The sequence below is a fragment of the Lutra lutra genome, chromosome 10, assembly GCF_902655055.1.
Source record: "Lutra lutra chromosome 10, mLutLut1.2, whole genome shotgun sequence".
NCBI lineage: Eukaryota > Metazoa > Chordata > Mammalia > Carnivora > Mustelidae > Lutra > Lutra lutra.
Window position 1 is genome coordinate 99,050,297 of NC_062287.1, and position 26,582 is coordinate 99,076,878.

Consider the following 26,582-nt stretch of genomic DNA (forward strand, 5'->3'; position numbering starts at 1 on the left):
CTGGCATGAGTTAGAGCATAGTTTTCATAGGCACTTGTGTATGTTTGCAGGCAAATGTTCATAAGCCTACACTCGACAATACACAAGTATGTATCCAACCACAGAGATCTGTATCTGACTTCATGTAGTCTGTATAACCACATGTAGGTACATAGTCAATGATCTGTAGGTCTGTATCCCATTTCATATATTTGTCTACATGTAAACATACAGAGATCTATATCTAACAACACAAGCGGGAGTATTTGACGACCCATAGGAATACATATCTTATATATGTATATTATACACACACACACACACACACACACACACACACACACACACACACATTATTTGATATGACCATACACAGGCCTGTATCTTACTACACACAGGGCACTTTTTATACACACATCTGTATCTGACTGATATGAATTTGTTGAGGACACGATTGAACAATTCTTCAGTTCTGTGTAGCATGGACTGAAGTTCTTCTCTGGTATTCAGCTGATTAAGGTGTTAGGAAGTGTTTAAGATGACTTTACTCATGTTAGCTGTGCCTTGGCAGGGATGGAGAGAAGGCTGGTATATTCCGGCTCCTTCTCCTTCCCCATGTAGTCTGTCTTTCCAGTAAGTATGTGAGACTTGTAAAATAGCAGTTCAGGGTTTCCTAAGGGAAGACACAGAAGGGATTAGGCCAGTTAAGATCTCATCCCATCCTGATATGATCTTGAAGTTCAGGATCTCGAGTTCTAAATCCAGACTTCTTCTGCACCAAAAGGAAGGCAGTCTGTGGAATGGAATAAAATATTTTCAAGTCATTTATTTTATAAGGGGTTAATATCCAAAATGTATAAGGAATTTATACAACTAAATAGGAAAAAAGCAAATCAAAAACAAGAAACTAGTCAAAAAATTGACAAGGGGTCTGAATAGATATTTTTTAAAGAAGACATACAAATGGTCAAGAGGAACATGAGATGGTGCTCAACGTTACTAATCATCAGAGAAATGCAAATCAAAACCACAATGGGATATACCTATTAGGATGGATGTTACAAACAATTACGAGATAATGTGCTGGAAAGGATGTAGATAGAAGGGAGCCCTAGTTCACTGTTGTTGGATATGTAAAGTTTTTCAGCCACTGTGGAAAATGGCATGGAGATTCCTCAATAAAGTGAAATAAAGCTACAGTATGGTCTAGAAATGCCCCTTCTGTGAGTATATCCTAGAATATGAAATCAGCATCTCAAGGAGATATCTGCACTCCTAGTTCATGGCAGTATTACTCACAATAGCCAATTTTGGAACAACCTAACCATCCATTGATGGATGAATGGAAAAAGAAAATGTGTATATAAGAGAATATAAGAGAAAGTCGTTCAGCTATCAAAAAGAAGACAATCCTACCAACTGCAACACCATGAGAGACTTTGAGATTTCTCTCTCTCTCTTTGCTTTCTCTTGACATGAAATTGTCAGACAGAGAAAGAGAAATACTCTATGATCTCATTTATGTGTGGAATTTAAAAATCCCATGTATAGAAGTCAAGAACTGAAGGGTGGGGGAAAATGGGAGATATTTGTCAAAGAGTATTAGCTATAAGATGAGTAAGTTCTGGGGAGCTAATGTATAGCAGGGTTCAGTAGTTAACAACAATTTATTATAGAAATAGTTGCTGAGAGAGTGAATCTTAAGTGCTTTCATTCCACCTAAAAATTTTAGTTGTGAGGTGCTGTTGTATCAACCAACCTTATTGTGGTAATCATTTTGCAATATATGCATATATCAGATCATTTTGTTGTACATCATAACCTTATATAATGTTATATATCAATCATATTTTAATAAAGGTGGGAAAACATAAATAAATAAATAAATAAGTACATAAATGATAAACAAATGAATAATAAAATTTTATTTTATGACTAAAAAAAGAAACTCTATAAACTAGAAACATGATATTTCTTCCATATGCCCTACATACAATTTGAGAGTGGACAATATAACCAAGGGTATTGGTCTACAAGGAAAGGCCATGTGCTTCCTTCTGTGCAATTATCTTAAAAATTTCTATATGTTTTCATTAAAGTTTATATAAGGGTCTCACCCAGAAATACTTTGAGACTAGTTCCTCTCAGGTTTGGGCTGAAAGAAGTCCGTTTGATAACACCCTTATATATTAGACAACTTTTTTTATGGTTAAGAGACTATTAGACATACCTTAAATCTTTCTGAAGTGTTCACTAGGGTCTTATATCTACAACTTTGAGATTATATTTATTTTGGTACCGTTTTTCGCTTTCAGACCTTTTTGTTTTTTGGAGAGGCTGGGAATGAGATTCAAGAACTACTTGAATCCAGTAGTTCTGGTTTCCCTTCATGTTTTTCCTGAATTCTGCTTGAGAACTTAACAGTTCCTCTTTTTTTTTTAAAGATTTTATTTATTTATTTGACAGAGAGAGATCACAAGTAGACAAAGAGGCAGGCAGAGAGAGAGAGAGAGAGGGAAGCAGGCTCCCCGCTGAGCAGAGAGCCCGATGCGGGGCTCGATCCCAGGACCCTGAGATCATGACCTGAGCCGAAGGCAGCGGCTTAACCCACTGAGCCACCCAGGCGCCCCCAACAGTTCCTCTTTTAATTCACCTCTCTTTATCCATTCTTCAACATACCATACACTGCTGAGAAAACAGTTGGCACTTCAGTATTCTATTTGGAAATTTTAGTCAAAACTATCTGCTTATTCAGGGATATTTCCCATTTTCCGCACTCCTATGGGTGAGGGATAGTCAAAGTTTTGCTGCACTTGGTAACACAAGTCACTTTTTCTTCAGTCTCCAAGCACAGTTCCTCCTGTGTTTTAAGATTTGCCTTACAGAAGCCTTGACACCCTTCCAGCTTCCATCACTTCTGGTGCCAAAACCAACACCACATGCTTTACATTTTGTTATGGAAGCACCATACTTCCAGGTTCCACTTTTTATTTTGGTTATCTTTTGCTACATGGCATATGACTCCAAAGTTTTGTGACATAAAATAACAGCTATTTTAATTTCCCTCAATATTTTGTGGAGCAGCAATACAGGTAGAGGTTGGCTGGGTATTTTTTCTGGCTTCATGTGTCATGAACTCAAGTCACTCTGTGGTATTCAGGGGTAACGGAGGGGTCTGCAGGATCTGGCACAGCTTTACTCATGTTCAAAGTGTCTTGGAAATGAGGACTAGAAGGAACTCACAGGGTCCCTTTCCCTATCCAGTTAGAAACAATACCACAAGCAGGATAGTCAGACTTTTTACATGGTGCTCTAAGATCTCAGTTTTAGAAAGTGAAAGGAGTCAAGCCAGTTACAGGCTACTTCCAAAACGAGCATCATGTCACTTTCACCATTTTCTACTGGTCATGGCAGGGGCATAACCTGCCCAGATTTGAGGTGGTGGAGAATTAGGTGATTATGCTTGGTGGGGAAGTCCACACTTGATGGCAAAGTGACATTACAGAAGGGCATGTGGGATGGAAGATATTGTATCTATTGTTGTGAGATACAACTGTCCACATCTCTGAAAGGGCATGCTGGGAGTTTCGCATAGATTGTGTTGAATCTACAGATCACTTTGGAGTGCATAACATCTTAAAAATATTGAATTTTCTAGTTCCTGAACACAAGGTATTAATTTATTGGAGTGTTCACAAAATGTTGTTTTGTTAATATTTATAATTTTTCATGGAGGGATGTTGTTTATCTTTTCCTAAGTAAATTTGAGTTCAGATACTGATGTTAAAGGTGTTTAACATTTTGCAATTTTTCAATTGTTATGAATACATAGAAATGTAATTTAATATTTTATTTGGATCTTGTGTACTAAAAACTGACTAAATTCACTTATTAATTCTAGTAATCTGTGTAGATTCATTAGGGTTTTCTATGACACAATCCCATTTACAAAAATAGGACAGGGGCACCTGGGTAGCTCAGTGGGTTAAAGCCTCTGCCTTTGGCTCAGGTCATGATCCCAGGGTCCTGGGATCAAGCCCAGCATCAGGCTCTCTGCTCAGCATGCAGCCTGCTTCCTCCTCTCTCTCTGCCTGCCTCTCTGCCTACTTGTGATCTCTGTCTGTCAAATAAATAAATAAAATTCTTCAAAAATAGGACAGTCCATTTCTTGGAAAGATACAGGAGTATTTAGCTTTTAGATTTATTTTTTAGTCTTTTTTCAAAAGCTTGTGTTTTTCCTTTATTTTACCCATTTCTTAAGGTATCAAATTTATTATAATGATGTTTTTCATAAGAACCATTTATTACCATTTCAAAAACTAAAGCATATTTATGATTTCATCAACTTTTTAGTTGTTGATATTGGTAATTTTCTCTTGATCACTTTTGCTAGAAATTTATCATTGTAATATGAAAGTATCAACTTTTGGCTATTTTGTTTATGTTTTCTATTGTATTGATTTTTGTTTTTTCTTTCATTACATCCCCCTTCCTCCCCAGCTTTAATTTATTCCTCTTTTTGTAACTTCTTAAATTAAAAGCTTAGTTGCTTTTAAAATTTTATCTTTAACATAAGTATAAAGCTATCCATAAATTTAGGTAAGCTGAAAAAAGCAACTTTTCGTGTGGCTTAGCAAGGAAGATCTTCAACTGATTCATACAGGTATTTAATCACTCATTATCGATGTTCCTTATGAAATAGAAAATACAGTTCACAACTCAAGATATGTGGAGATGAAGATGCTCATTGGAGCTCATCGTAAGCTGTGGGAGAACAAATAAGAGTGGAAGCCCCTGGAGTTTTGATGTAGAGGCAGGCTCTTGTTGGAAAATAATTTGTTTCTTGTAGAAACACTCAGTGGACATTGGACTAAAATTAAGGGATTGAATTAATGAACTGAAAGTCATTACAATGTCAGTTGACATAGATTCAGGTCGTGGTCAACTGCATCCATTCCAACACAGACCTACAGAACTGTGACTACCTATCTTTTAAAGAATTTCAGCTTCAACCTCAGCAGCTTCCCTCATCCTAAAGCCTTCTGCTTCTGGACCAGGGCCTCTTAGTAGAGATGCTAACAGCTAGAGATAGGACTTCCTTGGCTGAGGACATGATTGGATTAGTGAACCCAACACTGGTTATCCTTTTGCTTTGGGTTAAATGTGATTTGCCTTACTTAGTTTTGCTATATGAAACTCACAATTTATTATTGGTTTAATCTTTTTTTTTTCTATTCAAATTAGAGACTTCTCACATATTTGACTGTCTGCTACTTTTTAAAAAAAGATTTTATTTATTCATTTGAGAGAGAGAAAAAGAGAGCACAAGTGGGTTGAGGGGCAGAGGGAGAAGCAGACTCCTGCTAAGCAGGGAACAGGACTCCATCCTGTGAACCAAGATCATGACTTGAGCCAAAGGCCATTGCTTAACCACTACTACCTGACTAATCTTTCTTGGCAAAAACTTAGTCTTTTTTTCTCTAGGGATTGCCCTGCAAAGAAAACTGTCCAGAGGAGTTTACTGTATTTGAATTTGTTCCAAATATTCTATTAAGCTAATCTATAACGGTCTTACATTCTCTTTCATTGAAAACAGTAGTGATGTGTAAAGCTCTAGGCTGTGTCTGCGCATATAAATGGAAGGATTATTTTCCTGGTACAATGGCCCAAGAGATTTCTGACAACTCAAATATCTGCCTAGGCTGGAGTTTCTCTTCATTCCCTAGATGTTTCCTTGATATATTTTCCTGTGCGTAGATATCCCTCATTGCTTGTGCAAACGTATGGGAGATTCCGGTTCTCTGGGATGAAGCTGGGGAAAGGTAGAAACATGATTTTCATTATGGAAGAAGCCTTAGGAATATGTTTTGAATGACTGAATAGATAAACAGTTCTCTTACTATGTGAGACATTGCTCAGTCATTGATCTTCTGTGAAACAAATTCCAGAATTTGTTTTGTTAGGCACAGAGATATATTAATGTCCAAACACATGAATGAAATACTTTTTTGGTACCTCACCATAACTGCCTAATAAGAGATTCATTCAAGTAACTAGTTCAAGGTTATTTAAAAAATTGAGTGTTTTTGTATCGGCAGATAAGGGCTTGGCCAAGTTAACTTCTACTAATTAGGCCAATTTTTGCATACTTCTCAAACATAGCAGCTTTTTCTTTCTCTGATGACATTTTCCCAGCAAGTGAGTAGTTCAAATATCTTTGCACAGTAAATATTTATTGTATTTAAGTGTGTTTATATTCTAGACATCCACATTGATAGTTTTGCACTCATCTGAAAGACTGAGATGATGGGAAGCCTGCATGGAAATGTGGAAAATGTGACCACTTGGAACCATTTCTAGATGTATCGATTAACTATGCATTATTATATGTTCTATGGTCATACACAGATATGCAAAGTATCTACAGTTATCCACACTGAAGGAAGCACTGATTTTAAAGACCAAAGAAAAGACCCGAGAAGTTAGTCCTTAAAACAGCCAAGGTATACTCAATGAAAATTCATGTGATTTACTTAACTATAGGTAGTGTCTTATATACCATATATTTTCATTGGAGGAATTCCTAATTAAGCTAGCAAAACTGAAATTAGCCAGTGTATATAAATGTATTTGGTTTTAGTATTGTAGCCTGACAGATGTTTATGGTCCATTTGACAAATAACAAAGGGGAAAAGATAAAACATATAGTATTTATTTTTTTTGAGAGAGAGAGAGAAAGGGAAAGAGAGAGGGAGAGCACACAGGTAGGGGGGCGGAGGGAGAGAACCTCAAAGAGACTTTATTTTAGTTTAAAGTGAACTACTGGATTTATAAATAACTTTGGTTCATGGGCTATTATATTTTACAAAATATGCCAATATTTATAATTACCGTTAGATTATTTAAGACTTGCATATCATATCAGATATGTTGGAATACAAAGGAAAAAATATTCTCTTCTGGAAGCTTGATGTGGGCTGATATGTATGAATCTTAAATTTATTACAGAAACCATATTTGTATATATTCATGAAGAAACTCATGTTCAGGTAAGTAAATTTTGGCCACTTAGACATAAAGCTGTAATTATAAAGTACTATATTATTTTTGTACCATGGGATTTTAATTGACCTTTTTAAAGACATATCTGTAAGAAACTATGTAAATTATATTTTTAAAATAGAGCCATGTTAACTCAATGGTTTTAGTTATTAAAGTCCTGGAACACCATCTGTCAGTTTTTATAGTATCAAATCTTCGATGACTTAATCTGTGGAGAATAGTCTGAATACCTAGTTTCTACATGTGAGCAATTTAACTGGCTAACAGAAGATTTATCCTGGTGAAATCCAACATTGGGGATTAACAAGAGAACACTATTTCCTGAAGAAAGTAAGGACTGAAAAATAATAACTGGATATAGACTGCCTTATAACCTTATGTTCTTCAACAGGTGTGGCTTTGTCAATCTAGAGCTTCAACAGTGATAGAACTCTTAAACCAAATGGAATAGTCATGTGAATGAGGCATGTGGACTATTCGTCATACGTGACTACTAAGGAAAGCTCAATCTTCTCCAGCGCATGGCCATGGGAATAGAATCAACTTGTCTATATTTGAGGTTTAGTAATTCTCCGATTTTCCTGACCATTGAATAACCCAAAAGTTTAGGTGTATCTGTAGCTGTACAATCCTTTTCTCTTTTAATTTTGTCCTTACCATCAGATGTAGGGCTCTGGGAAAAGAGTGTTTTTATTCTTTTTGATTTTTCCTTCCCCCCCCTTTTACTGACAAGTACTGTGCATTTAATTGTTATGATTCCCCCAAAGGCCTCCTGAGTGACCCTATAAGTCTCAGGGGGTTTGGTTTCTAGTATTCTCCCACTAAAGGAGATCTTTCTGAATAAGATTTTTCAAAGAATACTAAGGTCATTTACTTATCACATTAATAGTTTTTTTTTTTTTAACCTGTGGATATTCATTTCTTAAATATAATTTTTCCTTCCTGATTTGATACTTATTTTCTGCCATTTTTTCCTCTAGGTTTATGTTTGCATCTAGGCAAGACACATTTCATCATAGATAACTATTACTACACATATGCAAGAAAATAGGTAATTCCTAAGGCATAAAACCTTATCCTATGCACAAAAAAGGGGTTCACGAGTTATGGATGCACTATTCTCTTTTTATCCAAGACTATGTCTATAATTCTTGTCAAACTGACAAAAATCCAGATGATTTTTTCTGATGCAATTTAATAGTGAAAGATTCAAGAACATTAATAATACTATAATTTACCGAGCTTTTACCAGGTGCCAGGCATGTTCTAGGTGATTTCTTTGTAATACAACAATAACCTTAGGAGGTAGAAACTATTGTCATCCCCATTCTAAAAATCATGAAACTGAGACCCAGAGAGATTAGGTTGCCCAAGTTCGCTTAGATGGGAAGTGGTGGAGCTGGGATTCCAACACAGGCAGTGCAGCTCCAGAGTCCACATTATTTGCCACTGTGCTATGTTCTTTCTACAAGGTTGTTTTGGGTCTTAAATAGGTACACTGAATAAGAGACTCATAGTCATTATCTGATCTTTGCAATGATCAAATCCCATCTGCCACTGAATAGCATTTTTTAAGTAACAGTGATAAGCTCAGAAATTTTTATCTAATTATAAGAATATGAAAAAAGAAAAAAAATGTCAGCAGGGTGACGGGTATTAAGGAAGGCATGTGTTGTGATGAGCACTGGGTGCTTCACGCAGCTAATGAATCATTGAACACTACATCAAAAACTAATGATGTACTATATGATGATTAATTGAACATAATAAAAATTGTTTAAAATGTCATATAATAGAAGAGGTGGGGCTAAACGAAAATTATCACAGATAGTTGGACTGGAAAGGATTCTGAGATTACCTAGTTCAATCACTTTATTTTCCAGTGAGCAGACTGATACAGGCTTGTAATTACATTTAGAAGATGACTCAAACACATGCCTTCTTACCCTGGGCTTAGACTTCTCCCCTGAGTGTGTTGTTTTGCAAGCTGGGCACTGAGGTTCTTTTTTTTTTTTCCTTAAGATTTTATTTATTTATTTGTGAGAGAGGATGTGTAAGAGCACATGAGGGCTGGGGACAGGTAGGGGGAGAGGGAGAAGCAGACTCCCCACTGAGCACAGGGCCTGAGGTGGGTTTCAAGGTAGGTTTCCAGGTGGGGCTCTTTCCCAGAATCCTGAGATCATTATCTGAGCCAAAGTCAGATGCTTAACTGACTGAGCCACCCAGGCACCTCTGAAGTTCTAGTTTTGAGTGCTGTCAGTACCTAAGAAGCACTATAAATAAAACAATGCCGCATTGTCCATTGCCTCTGTTTTCAGGATCTATTTTTCCTCCCTCACTACCTTGCTTACCCTAAGAATTTTGAAAAAAATACCAGGGGCTGATGTAACAATTTGTGAAAATTGCAGGTCAGTTCATCTTAGTTCAATTATATTTGCTGAAAATCTAGATAGTGTATGTGTGTTGAGAATTGTGAGGTAGGCAAAAATTAAAGGGAGAGAACTCCCAACTCCTTAAAAAGCTGATAGAGAATCAGACCAAGTCATTGTAAAAGGGAATGATGTACTAAATAATTTTGTAGTTGTTTGATACACTTCAGTCTAGTTGTTATGTCAAAGTCTAGTCTGAACATCTAGTAATGGGATACCATAGTATTAAATGAATTGTCCCAGAGAAGATGCTACTTTTGGTGCTAGATAATTCACATTCTAAAGGTACTTACTGCAACTACTACTGCCTCAAAGGACTGACTCTATGCTGATTTGTGTAGTTTATTGCCATTACCAAAAGTAAATTTGTGGAGAGCAGGAATCATTTCCTTGGTTGTGACTGCTGACTTCTGTGCCAAAAACTGACATAGTTTCAATAGTATGTATTATACATAAAATAATATAAATAAAAATATAACATAAATAAATATAAATTCAATTAATATAAATATATAATGTAAATCTATTACTATATTTGGGCTTTTGATTATTCTTTTCTGTAGATGCTCCTTTAAGACTTAGAGAAAGAACTTACTTGCCGTCCAAAAATACCATCTGAAGAAAAATAGGGTTGTCAAGGGAAGGCTTTTTGGAGGAAAAACTCAATAGATACCATTAAATATTTATTGTGTGTGAACTGCTGTAGAAAACGACATAACGATGAAGATGTGCTCTTAACAATGGACATATTTATGGTCATGTTCATGATTTCATTACAGATCCTGTTCTCCTGAGCTCTCGTTCCTGAAACAGGCCTTAGAGAAAGAGTACATGGGAAATAATAATAATGTGACAGAATTTGTCCTTCTCGGCCTCACTCAGGATCCTGAGGGACAAAAAACATTATTTGTCATGATTTTCCTCATCTACATTGTGACAATGGTGGGCAACCTACTCATTGTGGTGACTGTTTTTGGCAGCCCCTCTCTGGACTCCCCCATGTACTTCTTCCTAGCTTATCTGTCACTTATGGATGCTGTTTATTCCACTGTCATCTCACCCAAATTGATTATAGACTTACTCTGGGACAGAAAAACCATTTCCTTCCCAGCTTGCATGGGCCAACTCTTCCTAGAACACCTCTTTGGGGGTTCTGAGGTCTTCCTTCTGGTGGTGATGGCCTATGATCGCTATGTGGCCATCTGTAGGCCACTGCATTACTTGACAGTTATGAATCGACAGGTTTGCATCCTGCTGTTAGTGGCAGCCTGGATTGGAGGTCTTGTGCACTCTATGGTTCAGCTTCTTTTTGTGTATAGCCTCCCATTTTGTGGCCCCAATGTCATCAACCACTTCATCTGTGACATGTACCCATTATTAGAACTTGCCTGCACTGACACCTATTTGATAGGCCTCACTGTGGTTGCCAATGGTGGAGCAATCTGTATGGTCATCTTTATCTTTCTGCTCATCTCCTATGGAGTCATTCTAAATTCTCTTAAAAGCCACAGTCTGGAAGGGAGGCGCAAAACCTTGTCTACTTGCAGTTCCCACACCACAGTGGTTGTCCTCTTTTTTGTTCCCTGCATTTTCATGTATGTTAGACCTGTTTCCAACTTTCCCATTGATAAATCCATAACTCTGGTTTATACAGTGATCACCCCCATGTTAAATCCTTTAATATACACTTTGAGAAATTCAGAGATGAAAAATGCTATGAAAAAATTCTGGTGTAACAATTTAACCAAAGAAAGAATAAGACTGTGTCACCTACAGTGAACCCCCATTAATTATAAAGCAAGAAAAAGGTAATAAATTCTAACAATATATTTAAGCAATTCAATGGATTCTCTAGAGATTTTTTTTAAAATTTTATACAAAGACATCAAAAAGTAGAATAAACTGTCTTTTGAGGTAAGAATCAATCTAATCAGGGGGCGCCTGGGTGGCTCAGTGGGTTAAAGCCTCTGCCTTTGGCTCAGGTCATGATCCTAGCGTCCTAGGATCAAGTCCCGTATCTGGCTCTTTGCTCAGCACGGAGCCTACTTCCCCCTCTCTCTCTGTCTGCCTCTCTGCCTACTTGTGATCTGTCTCTCTGTCAAATAAATAAATAAAATCTTTAAAAAAAAAAAAAGAATCAATCTAATCAGTAAATTCTGGAGGATGAATAAAAGGCACAGGTATTTGTCCTATTGTAAGAAAAAATAAAATTAATTTCACTCTGTAGTCTTATTTTTCTTGACATACTGAAACGAGAATTCAGAAACAAGAGCTTTTAAATTTAAAATGTGAAAAAGAAGCTACCTTTGAAAATTTGCTATCACCCAAATTAATGAGAAAGCAATTTGGCTAATACTTAGATACTTACAAATTACTAGAGCCAAAGGAGTGCCTTCTAAATTTTAATGTTCATTATTCTATCCGCATGTTCTATCAACATGACAACTTTCTGTAGCTGTGTTATGCATCCTGTCTTTAAGATTATTTCTGTTCCTCAGGTTAATGCTTATGCTTTTGCACTTCAATACCATTTATATGGAAGATGATATTGTGTTTGTGTTAGACACTGTCGATGAGTAATTTTGTTAAATTGAATGTTGGATGTTTTCACAGGTTGGGATGAAACTGTATGGGATGGCTAATGATGAAAACATTCTAATTCTTGACTTGAGCACGGAAAACCATACTAATCCAAGTTATAAACATTTTCATGCTATTCCTCATTAGCTTTTTTTTACGTTATTTACCGTTCTTCAAAGAGTAGATAGAACTGCTTATTTTGTCTGCATGATACTGAAGATCTGGGTAAAGAAATGCATTATTTTGCTTAATAGTGTGTTCCCCCAAAGTTGTATTCAACTGAAATACTTTGTACTTACAGACTTAGTAGTGATTTGCTTTAATATAAACAAGATTTTGTTTTTCACTGTTATGTAAAAATACCAGTAACAGGTTTTCCCATCTGCAGTAAACCCTGGAACATTGCAACCTAGGAATAAAATGGAATTACTTTCATTGTAATATGGAACATTATCTATGCTTTGTAAGAGTTTTCTAACTAAAAAAAAATGACTTTAGAGCTTTTTTTATTTTAAATTTTCATTAAGTATTTTTCATGCATGCTGAATAATATATGCAATTCACTTTTAAATTTTATAATCTCTGAGAAGAGTTAGAAAAAGTAGAAGAAACAAAACCCAAAACAAGGAGAAGGAAGGAAATAATAAAGATTAGAGCAGAAATATGGTCTGATTCAGTCTTCTTAAATTTGTAATATTTATTATGTCTCTCTTTATGTGTTTTAAAGATTTTATTTATTTACTTGACACAGAGAGAGAGAGAGATCACAATTAGAGAGGCAGGCAGAGAGAGAGGAGGAGGCAGGCTCCCTGCTGGGCAGAGAGCCTGATGTGCGGCTTGATCCCAGGAATTTCAGATCATGACATAAGCCAGAAGCAGAGGCTTCACCCACTGAGCCACCCAGGCGTACCTCTTTATGGGTTTTAACCAGGGAGTTTTTCTGTATGTACTTGAAGGAAATGTGTATTCTATTTTTTCTCAGGAGGAATTACATATATAATTATAATTATATAACATATATCATATACACACACACATACATATATATACATATATACACACCCACACAGACATATAGATATATCTTTTAGAACCATGTATTCTCAAATATGCTTCAAGCAAAATGTTCTTGTTGAAAAAAATAAAATTAACTGAGGGTACTCATTTAAAACAAAGCTTGTCAGAGGGAAGGTGGTTGGGGGAATGGCTGAAGTAGGTGAAAGAGTTTAAGAATACACTTGTCATCATGAGCACTGAGTAATGATGTATAGAATTGTTGAATGACTATATAGTACATCTGGAACTAATATAACAGTGTGTGTTAACTATATTGGAGTTAAAATAAAAAAGTTAATAAAAACAAAAACTATTATAAACACACACACTAAAAAACAAAACAAAACAAAACAAAACAATAAAACATCAGTAAAAGCAGGAGCTCATTCTTGGAAAAGTTCAACAAAGTTGATAAGCCTTTAGCCAGACTCATAAAGAGAGAGAGAGAGAGAGAGAGAGAGATGGGGGGAGGATCTATACAAACACAATCATAAATGAAAGAGGATAATAACAACAAGCACCACAGAAATACAGAGTATTATGAGAATATTATGAAAAATCAAGTCAATATGTTAGACGACTTAGAAAAAGTGGATAAATTCCTGGGAACAAATAACCTCTCAAAGTTGAATCAGAAAGAAATAGAAAATTTGAACAGACACACTATCAGCAATGAAATTGAATCTGTAATCAAAAAATTCCCAGAAGGGCGCCTGGGTGGCTCAGTGGGTTAAAGCTTCTGCCTTCGGCTCAGGTCATGATCCCAGAGTCCTGGGATCGAGCCCCACATTGGGGTCTCTGCTCAGCGGGGAGCCTGCTTCCTCCTCTCTCTCTGCTGCCTCTCTGCCTACTTGTGATCTCTGTCTGTCAAAAAAATAAATAAAGTCTTAAAAAAATTCCCAAAAAAGTCCAGAACCAGATGATTTCACAGGTGAATTCTACCAAACATTTATTTTTTTTCCTACCCAACATTTAAAGAAGAGCTAATGTCTATTCTTCTCAAACTATTTTAAAAAATAGAACAATAAGGAAAACTTCTCAGTTCATTCTCTGAGGCTAGTGTTACCCTCATGCCAAAACCAGATGGAGATACCACAAGAAAGGGAACTATAGGCCAATATGACTAATGAACATAAATGGCAAAAATCCTTAACAAAATATTAGTAAACTGAATCCAACAATACATTAAAAAAAATCATTCACCAGCATCAAGAGGTATTTACTCCTGGATTGCAAAAATGGTTTGATATTTACAAATCAATTAATGTGATACATCACATCCCCAGGAGAAAAGATTAAAAAACCACATAATCATTTCCATAGATGCATAAACATCATTTTACAAAGTACAGCATCCATCCATGATAAAAATTCTCAACAAAGTAGGTTTAGAGGGAACATACCTCAACATAATGAAAGCCGTATATAGAAAACCTATAGTTAATATAATACTCAAACTGAGAGCTTTTCCCTTAAGATCAGGAACAAAATAAGGATGTCCACTCTCACCACTTTTATGTAACATATACTAGAAATACTAGTCATGGCAATTGGACAAGAAAAGGAAATAAAAGTCATGTAATTTGGAGAGGAAGAAGTAAAACCTTCAGTATTTATAGATGACATGATATTCTATACAGAAAACCCTCAAGGCTCCACCAAAAAGCTACTAGAACTGATCAACTAATTCAGTAAGGTCACAGGATACAAAATCATTGCAGAAATATGTTGCATTTTATATACTAATAATGAAGCAGTAGATAGAGAAATTAAGAAAATGTTTCAATATACAATTACACCAAAAATATTAAGGCACCTAGGAAAAAACTTAACGAAAGAGGTGAAAGACCTGTACTCTTAAAACTATAAAACTTTGATGAAGACATTCAAAATAACACAAAGAAATGGAAAGACATTCTGTGCTCATGGATTGGAAGAACAAATATTGTTAAAATGTATATACTACCCAAAGCAATCTACAGAATTAATACAATCCCTATCAAAATATCAACATTTTTCACAGTGTAGAATGAAGAATCCTAAAATTTGTGTGGAACCACAGACCACCTCATATAGCCAAAACAATGTTGAAAAAGAAAAACAAAACTATGTATCACAATCCTTGACTTCAAGATATACTACAATGTTGTGGCAATGAAAACAGTATGGTATTGACCCAAAAATAGACACATACTTCAATAGAGCGGAATAGAGAACCTAGAAATAAACCAACAATTATATGGTCAACTAATCCTTGACAAAGGGTTTCCCTGTCTTCCCTGAAGACAGTCTCTTCAACAAATGTTGTCAGGAAAACTAGACAGCTACATCCAAAAGAATGAAACCAGACCACTTTATTAAACTGTACACAAAAATAAACTCAAAGTGGATTAAAGACCTTAATGTGAGTATGACACCATAAAAACCCTAGAAGAGAGCAAAGGCAATGATTTCTCTGACATTGTCTATAGCAACATTTTTTAAGATATGTCTCCTTCACAAGGGAAGGAAAAGCAAAAATAAACTACTGGGACTACATCAAAATAATAAAAAAAAAACCTTCTGCACAGTGAAGGAAATAATCAACAAAACTAAATGGCAACCCCTACTGAATGGGAGAAGATATTTGTAAGTGACATATTCAATAAAGACTTAGTGTTCAAAACATATAAAGAAGTGATATAACACCCCAAAAACAAATAATCCAAATAACAATGGGCAAGAGATATGAACAAACATTTATTCAAAGAAGAAATAGAGAAGACTAACACACACAAAAAGATGCTCAACTTCACTCATCATCAGGGAAATGCAAATCAAAACCAAAATGACATATCACCTCACACCTGTCAGAATGGCTAAAACCAGAAGTACAAGAAACAATAAGTGTTGGATGTGGAGAAAAAGGAACCTCTGTGCACATTTGTTGGGAATGAAAATTGGTGCAGCTGCTGTGGAAAACAGTATAGAGTTACTCAAAAAGTTCAAAGTAGGGCATGTGGGTGGCTCAGTGGGTTAAAGCTTCTGCCTTTGGCTCAGGTCATGATCCCAGGGGCTTGGGATCAAGCCCAGCATCAGGGTCTCTGCTCAGCGGGAGCCTGCTTCCTCCTCTCTCTGCCTGCTTCTCTGCCTACTTGTGATCTCTGTCTGTCAAATAAATAAATAAAAATATTAAAAAAAATTAAAAGTAGAACTACTCTGTGATCCAGTAATCATTCTATTGGGTATTTTACCCACCCACCCCCCATTACAAAAACACTAATTCAAAGGGATGCATGAACCCCTATGTTTATTGAAGCATTATTTGCAATAGACAAATTATGGAAGCAACAACTGGATAAAAAAGTTGTGTGGACACACACACATACACACAGAAGAATATCATTCAGCCTTAAAAAAGCATGAGCTCTTGCCATTTGCAATGACATGAATGGAACTAGAGGGTATAATGCCAAGTGAAAAAAGTCAGTCAGAGAAAGACAAACACCATATGATTTCACTGATATGTGGAACTTAAGAAGGAAAGAAGAAGAAAGGAAAAAAAAAAAAAGAAAGAGACAATCAAAAAGATTCTTAGCTGTAGAGACCAAACTGGTGGTAACAAGAAGGAAGCGGGTAGGAGGATGAGTGTAATAGGTGAAGGGAATAAGATTACATTTACTGTGATGAGCTGAGGAATGTATAGAATTGCCAAATCACTATATTGTACACTTGAAACCAATAGAATACTGTGTTAATTTTACTGGAATTTAAAAAAAGATGTTAGCATTTTTATGTTGGAATTGCACTGATGTTAATGACAACTGAATCTTCCGGTTCTGAATATAACATAATTCTGCATTAGGTTTTCAGTACTCTTAAAATTTGGAAAAATTTTATAAAATTTTAAAATCTCTCTTTTTTTTTTAAATTTCATTTTATTTTTTATAAACATAATATATTTTTATCCCCAGGGGTACAGGTCTGTGAATCACCAGGTTTACACACTTCATAGCACTCACCATAGCACATACCCTCCCCAATGTCCATACCCCACCCCCTAAACCCCCCTCCCCCCATCAACCCTCAGTTTGTTTTGTGAGATTGAGAGTCACTTATGGTTTGTCTCCCTCCCAATCCCATCTTGTTTCATTTACTCTTCTCCTACCCCCTTAACCCCCCATGTTGCATCTCCTCTCCCTCATATCAGGGAGATCATATGATAGTTGTCTTTCTCCGATTGACTTATTTCGCTAAGCATGATAGCCTCTAGTTCCATCCACGTCGTCGCAAATGGCAAGATTTCATTTCTTTTGATGGCTGCATAGTATTCCATTGTGTATATATACCACATCTTCTTTATCCATTCGTCTGTTGATGGACATCTAGGTTCTTTCCATAGTTTGGCTATTGTAGACATCGCTGCTATAAACATTCGGGTGCACGTGCCCCTTCGGGTCACTACGTTCGTATCTTTAGGGTAAATACCCAGCAGTGCAATTGCTGGGTCATAGGGTAGTTCTATTTTCAACATTTTGAGGAACCTCCATGCTGTTTTCCAGAGTGGTTGCACCAGCTTGCATTCCCACCAACAGTGTAGGAGGGTTCCCCTTTCTCTGCATCCTCGCCAGCATCTGTCATTTCCTGACTTGTTAATTTTAGCCATTCTGACTGGTGTGAGGTGATATCTCATTGTGGTTTTGATTTTTATTTCCCTGATGCGGAGTGATGTGGAGCACTTTTTCATGTGTCTGTTGGCCATCTGGATGTCTTCTTTGCAGAAATGTCTGTTCATGTCCTCTGCCCATTTCTTGATTGGATTATTTGTTCTTTGGGTGTTGAGTTTGCTAAGTTCTTTATAGATTTTGGACACTAGCCCTTTATCTGATATGTCATTTGCAAATATCTTCTCCCATTCTGTCAGTTGTCTTTTGGTTTTGTTCACTGTTTCCTTTGCTGTGCAAAAGCTTTTGATCTTGATAAAATCCCAATAGTTCATTTTTGCCCTTGCTTCCCTTGCCTTTGGCGATGTTCCTAGGAAGATGTTTCTGCGGCTGAGATCGAAGAGGTTGCTGCCTGTGTTCTCCTCAAGGATTTTGATGGATTCCTTTCTCACATTGAGGTCCTTCATCCATTTTGAGTCTATTTTCGTGTGTGGTGTAAGGAAATGATCCAATTTCATTTTTCTGCATGTGGCTGTCCAATTTTCCCAACACCATTTATTGAAGAGGCTGTCTTTGTTCCATTGGACATTCTTTCCTGCTTTGTCGAAGATGAGTTGACCATAGAGTTGAGGGTCCATTTCTGGGCTCTCTATTCTGTTCCATTGATCTATGTGTCTGTTTTTGTGCCAGTACCATGCTGTCTTGATGATGACAGCTTTGTAATAGAGCTTGAAGTCTGGAATTGTGATGCCACCAACTTTGGCTTTCTTTTTCAATATTCCTTTGGCTATTCGAGGTCTTTTCTGGTTCCATATAAATTTTAGGATTATTTGTTCCATTTCTTTGAAAAAAAATGGATGGTACTTTGATAGGAATTGCATTAAATGTGTAGATTGCTTTAGGTAGCATAGACATTTTCACAATATTTATTCTTCCAATCCAGGAGCATGGAACATTTTTCCATTTTTTTGTGTCTTCCTCAATTTCTTTCAGGAGTACTTTATAGTTTTCTGAATATAGATTCTTAGCCTCTTGGTTAGGTTTATATTTAGGTATCTTATAGTTTTGGGTGCAATTGTAAATGGGATGGACTCCTTAATTTCTCTTTCTTCTGTCTTGTTGTTGGTGTAGAGAAATGCAACTGATTTCTGTGCATTGATTTTATATCCTGACACTTTACTGAATTCCTGTACAAGTTCTAGCAGTTTTGGAGTGGAGTCTTTCGGGTTTTCCACATATAGTATCATATCATCTGCGAAGAGTGATAGTTTGACTTCTTTGCTGATTTGGATGCCTTTAATTTCCTTTTGTTGTCTGATTGCTGAGGCTAGGACTTCTAGTACTATGTTGAATAGCAGTGGTGATAACGGACATCCCTGCCGTGTTCCTGACCTTAGCGGAAAAGCTTTCAGTTTTTCTCCATTGAGAATGATATTTGCGGTGGGTTTTTCATAGATGGCTTTGATAATATTGAGGTATGTGCCCTCTATCCCTACACTTTGAAGAGTTTTGATCAGGAAGGGAAGCTGTACTTTGTCAAATGCTTTTTCAGCATCTATGGAGAGTATCATATGGTTCTTGTTCTTTCTTTTATTAATGTTTTGTATCACATTGATTGATTTGCGGATGTTGAACCAACCTTGCAGCCCTGGAATAAATCCCACTTGGTCGTGGTGAATAATCCTTTTAATGTACTGTTGAATCCTATTGGCTAGTATTTTGGCGAGAATTTTTGCATCTGTGTTCATCAAGGATATTGGTCTGTAGTTCTCTTTTTTGATGGGATCCTTGTCTGGTTTTGGGATCAAGGTGATGCTGGCCTCATAAAATGAGTTTGGAAGTTTTCCTTCCATTTCTATTTTTTGGAACAGTTTCAGGAGAACAGGAAATAGTTCTTCTTTAAATGTTTGGTAGAATTCCCCCGGGAAGCCGTCTGGCCCTGGGCTTTTGTTTGTTTGGAGATTTTTGATGACTGTTTCAATCTCCTTACTGGTTATGGGTCTGTTCAGGCTTTCTATTTCTTCCTGGTTCAGTTGTGGTAGTTTATATGTCTCTTGGAATGCATCCATTACTTCCAGATTGTCAAATTTGTTGGCATAGAGTTGCTCATAGTATGTTCTTATAATTGTCTGTATTTCCTTGGTGTTCGTTGTGATCTCTCCTCTTTCATTCATGATTTTACTTATTTGGGTCCTTTCTCTTTTCTTTTTGATAAGTCTGGCCAGGGGTTTATCAATCTTATTAATTCTTTCAAAGAACCCGCTCCTAGTTTCATTGATTTGTTCTATTGTTTTTTTTTTGGTTTGTATTTCATTGATTTCTGGTCTGATCTTTATGATTTCTCTTCTCCTGCTGGGTTTAGGGTTTCTTTCTTGTTCTTTCTCCAGCTCCTTTAGGTGTAGGGTTAGGTTGTGTACCTGAGACCTTTCTTGTTTCTTGAGAAAGGCTTGTACCATTATATATTTTCCTCTCAGGACTGCCTTTGTTGTGTCCCACAGATTCTGAACCATTGTGTTTTCATTATCATTTGTTTCCATGAATTTTTTCGATTCTTCTTTAATTTCCTGGTTGACCCATTCATTCTTTAGAAGGATGCTGTTTAGTCTCCATGTATTTGGGTTCTTTCCAAATTTCCTCTTGTGATTGAGTTCTAGCTTCAGAGCATTGTGGTCTGAAAATATGCAGGGAATGATTCCAATCTTTTGATAATGGTTGAGACTTGATTTAGGACCGAGGATGTGATCTATTCTGGAGAATGTTCCATGTGCACTAGAGAAGAATGTGTATTCTGTTGCTTTGGGATCAAATGTTCTGAATATATCTGTGATGTCCATCTGGTCCAGTGTATCATTTAAGGCCTTTATTTCCTTGTTGATCTTTTGCTTGGATGATCTGTCCATTTCAGTGAGGAGAGTGTTAAAGTCCCCTACTATTATTGTATTATTGTCGATGTGTTTCTTTGATTTTGTTATTAATTGGTTTATATAGTTGGCTGCTCCCACGTTAGGGGCATAGATATTTAAAACTGTTAGATATTCTTGTTGGACAGATCCTTTGAGTATGATATAGTGTCCCTCCTCATCTCTTATTATAGTCTTTGGCTTAAAATCTAATTGATCTGATATAAGAATTGCCACTCCAGCTTTCTTCTGATGTCCATTAGCATGGTAAATTGTTTTCCACACCCTCACTTTAAATCTGGAGGTGTCTTCGGGTTTAAGATGAGTTTCTTGTAGGCAACATATAGATGGTTTTTGTTTTTTTATCCATTCTGATACCCTGTGTCTTTTGATTGGGGCATTTAGCACATTAACATTCAGGGTAACTATTGAGAGATATGAATTTAGTGCCATTGTATTGCCTGTAAGGTGACTGTTATTGTATATTGTTTCTGTTCCTTTCTGATCCACTACTTTTAGGGCCTCTCTTTGCTTAGAGGACCCCTTTCAATATTTCCTGTAGAGCTGGTTTGATGTTTGCAAATTCTTTCAGTTTTTGTTTGTCCTGGAAGCTTTTTATCTCTCCTTCTATTTTCAATGATAGCCTAGCTGGATATAGTTTTCTTGGCTGCATGTTTTTCTCATTTAGTGCTCTGAATATATCATGCCAGTTCTTTCTGGCCTGCCAGGTCTCTGTGGATAAGTCTGCTGCCAATCTAATATTTTTACCATTGTATGGTACAGATTTCTTTTCCTGGGCTGCTTTCAGGATTTTCTCTTTGTCACTAAGACTTGTAAATTTTACTATTAGTTGATGGGGAGTGGACCTATTCTTGTTTATTTTGAGGGGGGTTCTCTGAACCTCCTGGATTTTGATGCTCGTTCCCTTTGCCATATTGGGGAAATTCTCTCCAATAATTCTCTCCAATATACCTTCTGCTCCCCTCTCTGTTTCCTCTTCTTCTGGAATCCCAATTATCCTAATGTTGTTTCATCTTATGGTGTCACTTATCTCTCGAATTCTCCCCTCGTGGTCCAGTAGGTGTTTGTCCCTCTTTTGCTCAGCTTCTTTATTCTCTGTCATTTGGTCTTCTATATCACTAATTCTTTCTTCTGCCTCATTTATCCTAGCAGTGAGAGCCTCCATTTTTGATTGCACCTCATTAGTAGCTTTTTTGATTTCAACTTGGTTAGATTTTAGTTCTTTTATTTCTCCAGAAAGGGCTTTTATATCTCCCGAGAGGGTTTCTCTAATATCTTCAATGCCTTTTTCGAGCCCAGCTAGAACCTTGAGAATCGTCATTCTGAACTCTAGATCAGACATATTACCTATGTCTGTATTGATTAGGTCCCTAGCCTTTGGTACTGCCTCTTGTTCTTTTTTTTGTGGTGAATTTTTCGGCCTTGTCATTTTGCCCAGATAAGAGTATATGAAGGAGCAAGTAAAATATTAAACGGGTGGCAACAACCCCAGGAAAATATGCTTTAGCCAAATCAGAAGAGATCCCAAATCATGAGGGGGGAGAAAGGGAATAAAAAGGTTCAGAAAGAAAAAAAAAAAAAGAAACAATTAAAAAAAGAAAAACAATAAAAAAAAATATAAAAAGGAAAAAATATATATATATGATAAACTAGTTAAAAAACATTAAAAAAGAAAAGGATAAAAGTTAAAAAAATTTAGCAGAAGGGGAGAAAAAATATTGAAAAAGAAAAAAAAGTAAATTAACGGCAAGGCTAAAGAATCATGGGGAGAAAGCCATGAGTTCCGTGCTTTGCTTTCTCCTCCTCTGGAATTCCGCTGCTCTCCTTGGTATTGAAACTGCACTCCTTGGTAGGTGAACTTGGTCCTGGCTGTGTTTCTTGTTGATCTTCTGAGGGAGGGGCCTGTTGTAGTGATTCTCAAGTGTCTTTGCCCCAGGCGGAGTTGCACCGCCCTTACCCGGGGCCGGGCTGAGTAATCTGATCCGGTTTTGTTCGGAAGCTTTTGTTCCCTGAGCTCTTTCCGCTTTCCGTAGAGTTCCAGAGGACATGAATGAAGATGGCGGCCTCCCAGTCTCTGGCCCGGAGCTGCCGAGAGCCCAGGGCTCCACTCCTCAGCGCCCTCAGAGAACAGTGCCCAATTACTCCCGTCACCCCGCCTCAGGCCGCGCTCTGAGCTGACTGAGCCTGCGACCGGTTCAAGGTAATCCCTAGCTTAGAGCTCACTCCTCGGCTCTGTCTCTGTAGCCGGCTTCCCCGTTCTAATACCTGTGAGCTCTGCGACACTCAGACACCCCCGATCCTTCTGTGACCCTGCGGGACCTGAGGCCACGCTGACCCTGCGTGGGCTTCACCCCGGTTAAGCCTCTGGAGCGATGTCCCTCAGTGGAACAGACTTTTAAAAGTCCTGATTTTGTGCTCTGTTGCTCCGCCGCTTGCCTGGAACCGGCCCCTCCCCCCATGGTCTATCTTCCCATCTCTTTGGATTCACTTCTCCGCCAGTCCTACCTTTCAGAAAGTGGTTGATTTTCTGTTTCTAGAATTGCTGTTCTTCTTCTCTTCGATCTCCCTTTGGATTTGTAGGTGTTTGCAATCTTTAGATAAGCTATCTAGCTGATCTCTCGCTACCTGAAGTAGCCTCAGCCTGCTACTTCTCCGCCATCTTGACTCCTCTCTCTAAAATATCTCTTAATGAGTACCTTTCTGTATATTTTTATTTCTCCTTCCCACATACTTAATGAAAATAGATTTTTACACATATTCATAATTTTTATTCAATAAGCCAAATTATATCTCACTGTAAGTAAACAATTTATGTTCATTTTGTTAGCAGTGCTGTATTTGACCATTGGCATTTCTTTTATGAAGTGCCTCTTCATGTACTTTAATTGACATGTTCACAGTGTTTTAATGACCTAAAAGAGATTTTTTTTTATAATGCAAAACTTGAATGTTTTTTCTAGATAGTGTTTTTGTAGTGTGAAAGGTTGTACTTTTTCTTTCAAAGTTGTCAATCACATTTATCAGAGTTGCTGCATTTTTACTTCCAGCTTATATAACAATCCATAAGTACTTTCTCCTCTTTGTTTATGTTTAAAGCTTTGAGTATAAATAAGCATGTATGTGTGTGGGAGTTCTTAGAGAAAAATAGAGAGTGTGTGTGTGTGCATGTATGCTCATGAGTTAAGAATTTAAATCTACTGTTTTTTAAAGATTTTTATTTATTTATTTGACAGAGAGAGAGATCACAAATGGTCAGAGAGGCAGGCAGAGAGAGAGGGGGAAGCAAGCTCCCTGCTGAGCAGAGAGCCCCCTGTGGGGCTCTATCCCAGGACCCTGAGATGATAACCTGAGCTGAAGGCAGAGGCTTAATCCACTGAGCCACCCAGGTGCCCCAAATGTACTTTTCAAATGGATTTTTGTCGCTTTAAATCCAATATTGTCAACAAACTAAAAAAATCAAGCTACTTCCCTAATTTGATATTATATGCTTATTATATATCCAAATACCTGTGTATCTATTTCCTTTGATTGGCTGCTTTTTCCTAAACCAATACCCCATTATTTTAGGTCACGAGAGTAGATTTTGATGTCTGAGAAGAAGCCTCCCACTCAATACTCTTATTAAAAACAACATTTTCCATTTCGAATAATTATTACCCACATGAGTATTAGACAAGTCAGAGGTCTTAGAAATGTATGAAGATTTTGTCTGACAATATATTTAACGTCTAATTAATTTGGAAAAGAGCAGATATCTTGATCACATTGAATCATCTATCTGGGAAAATGAAAATCTCTGTTTTTATTTAGGTCTTCAGTAAATCTTCTATGTTTCACCTTTTTTAGTTGATTTCCATATTTTTTGTAATTTGGGTTACATTAATGAAAGATACAATTTCTACATTTTATTTTCTAAATATGGCTACTATTTAATTAGTTACTAAGAATATTTATCAGTTAAATCTTAATTTCAGTCACTTTACTGACCTTTCTCATTTAAACTGAGATTTCCATTAATTCATCTGGTTTTGCTAGATAGATGATGCTAATATTTTGATGATTTTTCTAATATTTTCTTTCCAATATTTTGTATTACATTTTCCTTATATTATTGTAACACTTAACATAGGGAAAACATGGGATAATAAATGAATAAAGGACACCTTGACTTATTCTTACCTTCAATGGGAATGCCTGTGGTATTTCCTGGTTAAAAATATCTTCATTAAAGAGAGGTGGTGATTCCCTGCCCCCTTCATTTCTCTCTCTCTCTCTCTCTCTCTGTTTTTAGGAGCCAGATTTTGAAGAAGAGGACATTCAAAAAGAACAACATATGCTAGGGAAATTGGGGACTTCAGCATGCATGCCCAGGGGAGGGAACAGGCTTAGAAAAGACCTAAAAGCACCTTGAGTTTATACCTTAGACCAATCCTTAACACAGAGATAGCCTACAACAATAAAAAAATAATAATAATAACAAAACAAAACAAAAAATGCCTGTCAGCAAACCCAAAAGAAAACCCCAATCTGCAAACCTGGGGAAGAGAAAAGAATCTAATTTACAGAGTTACCACATTATTAGATTCAAGTGTCTAGTTTTCAACATAAAACCTGGAAACATACAAAAAACCAGGAAAGTATGGCCCATTCAAAGGAAAAAAAAAAAAACCAGCAAAAATTGCCCCTAAAAAGCTCTGATGCCTGGACAAGGACTTGAACACGATGACTTAGAGATGCTCAAAGAAGTAAAGAAAAAAGTGGCAATGGCCAAGAAAAGGAAGATAAAGGAAAGGTCAAGGTCATGAATAAAATGGAAATATTAATAAAGAGACAGAAAACTTCCATATCAACAAACCTCAATAAGGAAATAGTATGGGAGCACCTGGATGGCTCAGTTGGTTAGGCATCTGCCTTCTGCTCAAGTCATGATCCCAGAATCCTGGGATCCATCCTGGAATAAGGCTCCCTTCTCAGCTTCTCCCTGCTGAGTCTGCTTCTCCCTCTCCCTCTACTGCTTCCCCTGTTTATGGTCTCTTGCTCTCTCTTTGTCAAAAAACAAAACAAAACAAAAACACCAAAGCCAAAACCAAACAAACAAACAAAATAAAAACAAAAACCAAACCAAACAAAACCTGAAGAGGGGAACCTAGAGGAGGAGACAAACCATGAGAGACTAAGGACTCTGGGAAACAATCTGAGGCTTTCAGAGAGGAAGGGGGTGAGGGGATGGGGGAGCCTGTGGTGGGTATTAAGTAGGGCACATATTGTAGGGAACACTGGATGTAAAATGTAAACAATGAATCTTGGAACATTACATCAAAAACTAATGATGTATTGTATGGCGACCAACATAACATAATAAAAATATAAAGAAATAGTATGTTTTTTAGAGCATTTGTAGAGAGATTCAGATTTAAGGACCTGACTTTATTTTATAAAAGACATCTGAATAGCAAGTGCCAAATATTTCTGGATTTTTAGTCTTTATTTTTTTTCTTATATTAATTTACAATAGTGACTTGCAAATCACACATCCTAATTACCAGGTTTGTATTTATTTGTAAGAAAAATTCTCTTATTTTGGGCAAAACTTTTGAGCTGGAATTTTGCATGTGGGTGTTATACCCTCGGAGTTAAATGGAAACTTTTAGTGCATTGATTACCAATAATCTTGTGCCATTCTTATTATGTATTTCTTTTATACACAAAGACTCAAGCTTTTTACTTCACTCCAGTGCCCTCTTCAGCTTGAGAATTTCATATATGTGCTGAATAATGGAAAATAAAGAATTCCTGTTCATGCAACCTTATATGTTTGCTATTAATAAGTGACGTGGTCCTTGCTGTTAAATTGCTGTTTTTTTTTTTTCCCCACGTAATTCTTCTGAAGTGACTGGCCAGGAGAAGCCTCT

At 36.7% G+C, this 26,582-nt stretch overlaps 1 protein-coding gene across 1 annotated transcript; it reads left to right on the forward strand.

Annotated features, from left to right (window-relative positions):
• Positions 1–10,298: 10,298 nt before the first annotated feature.
• Positions 10,299–19,157, forward strand: LOC125078816 (olfactory receptor 4A16-like; the record flags this gene model as incomplete). The annotated part of the gene is made up of 2 exons (XM_047692015.1): positions 10,299–11,202; positions 19,147–19,157. Coding segments are annotated over exons 1-2 (912 nt in total), but the record flags the coding sequence as incomplete, so codon positions are not given.
• Positions 19,158–26,582: the final 7,425 nt, after the last annotated feature.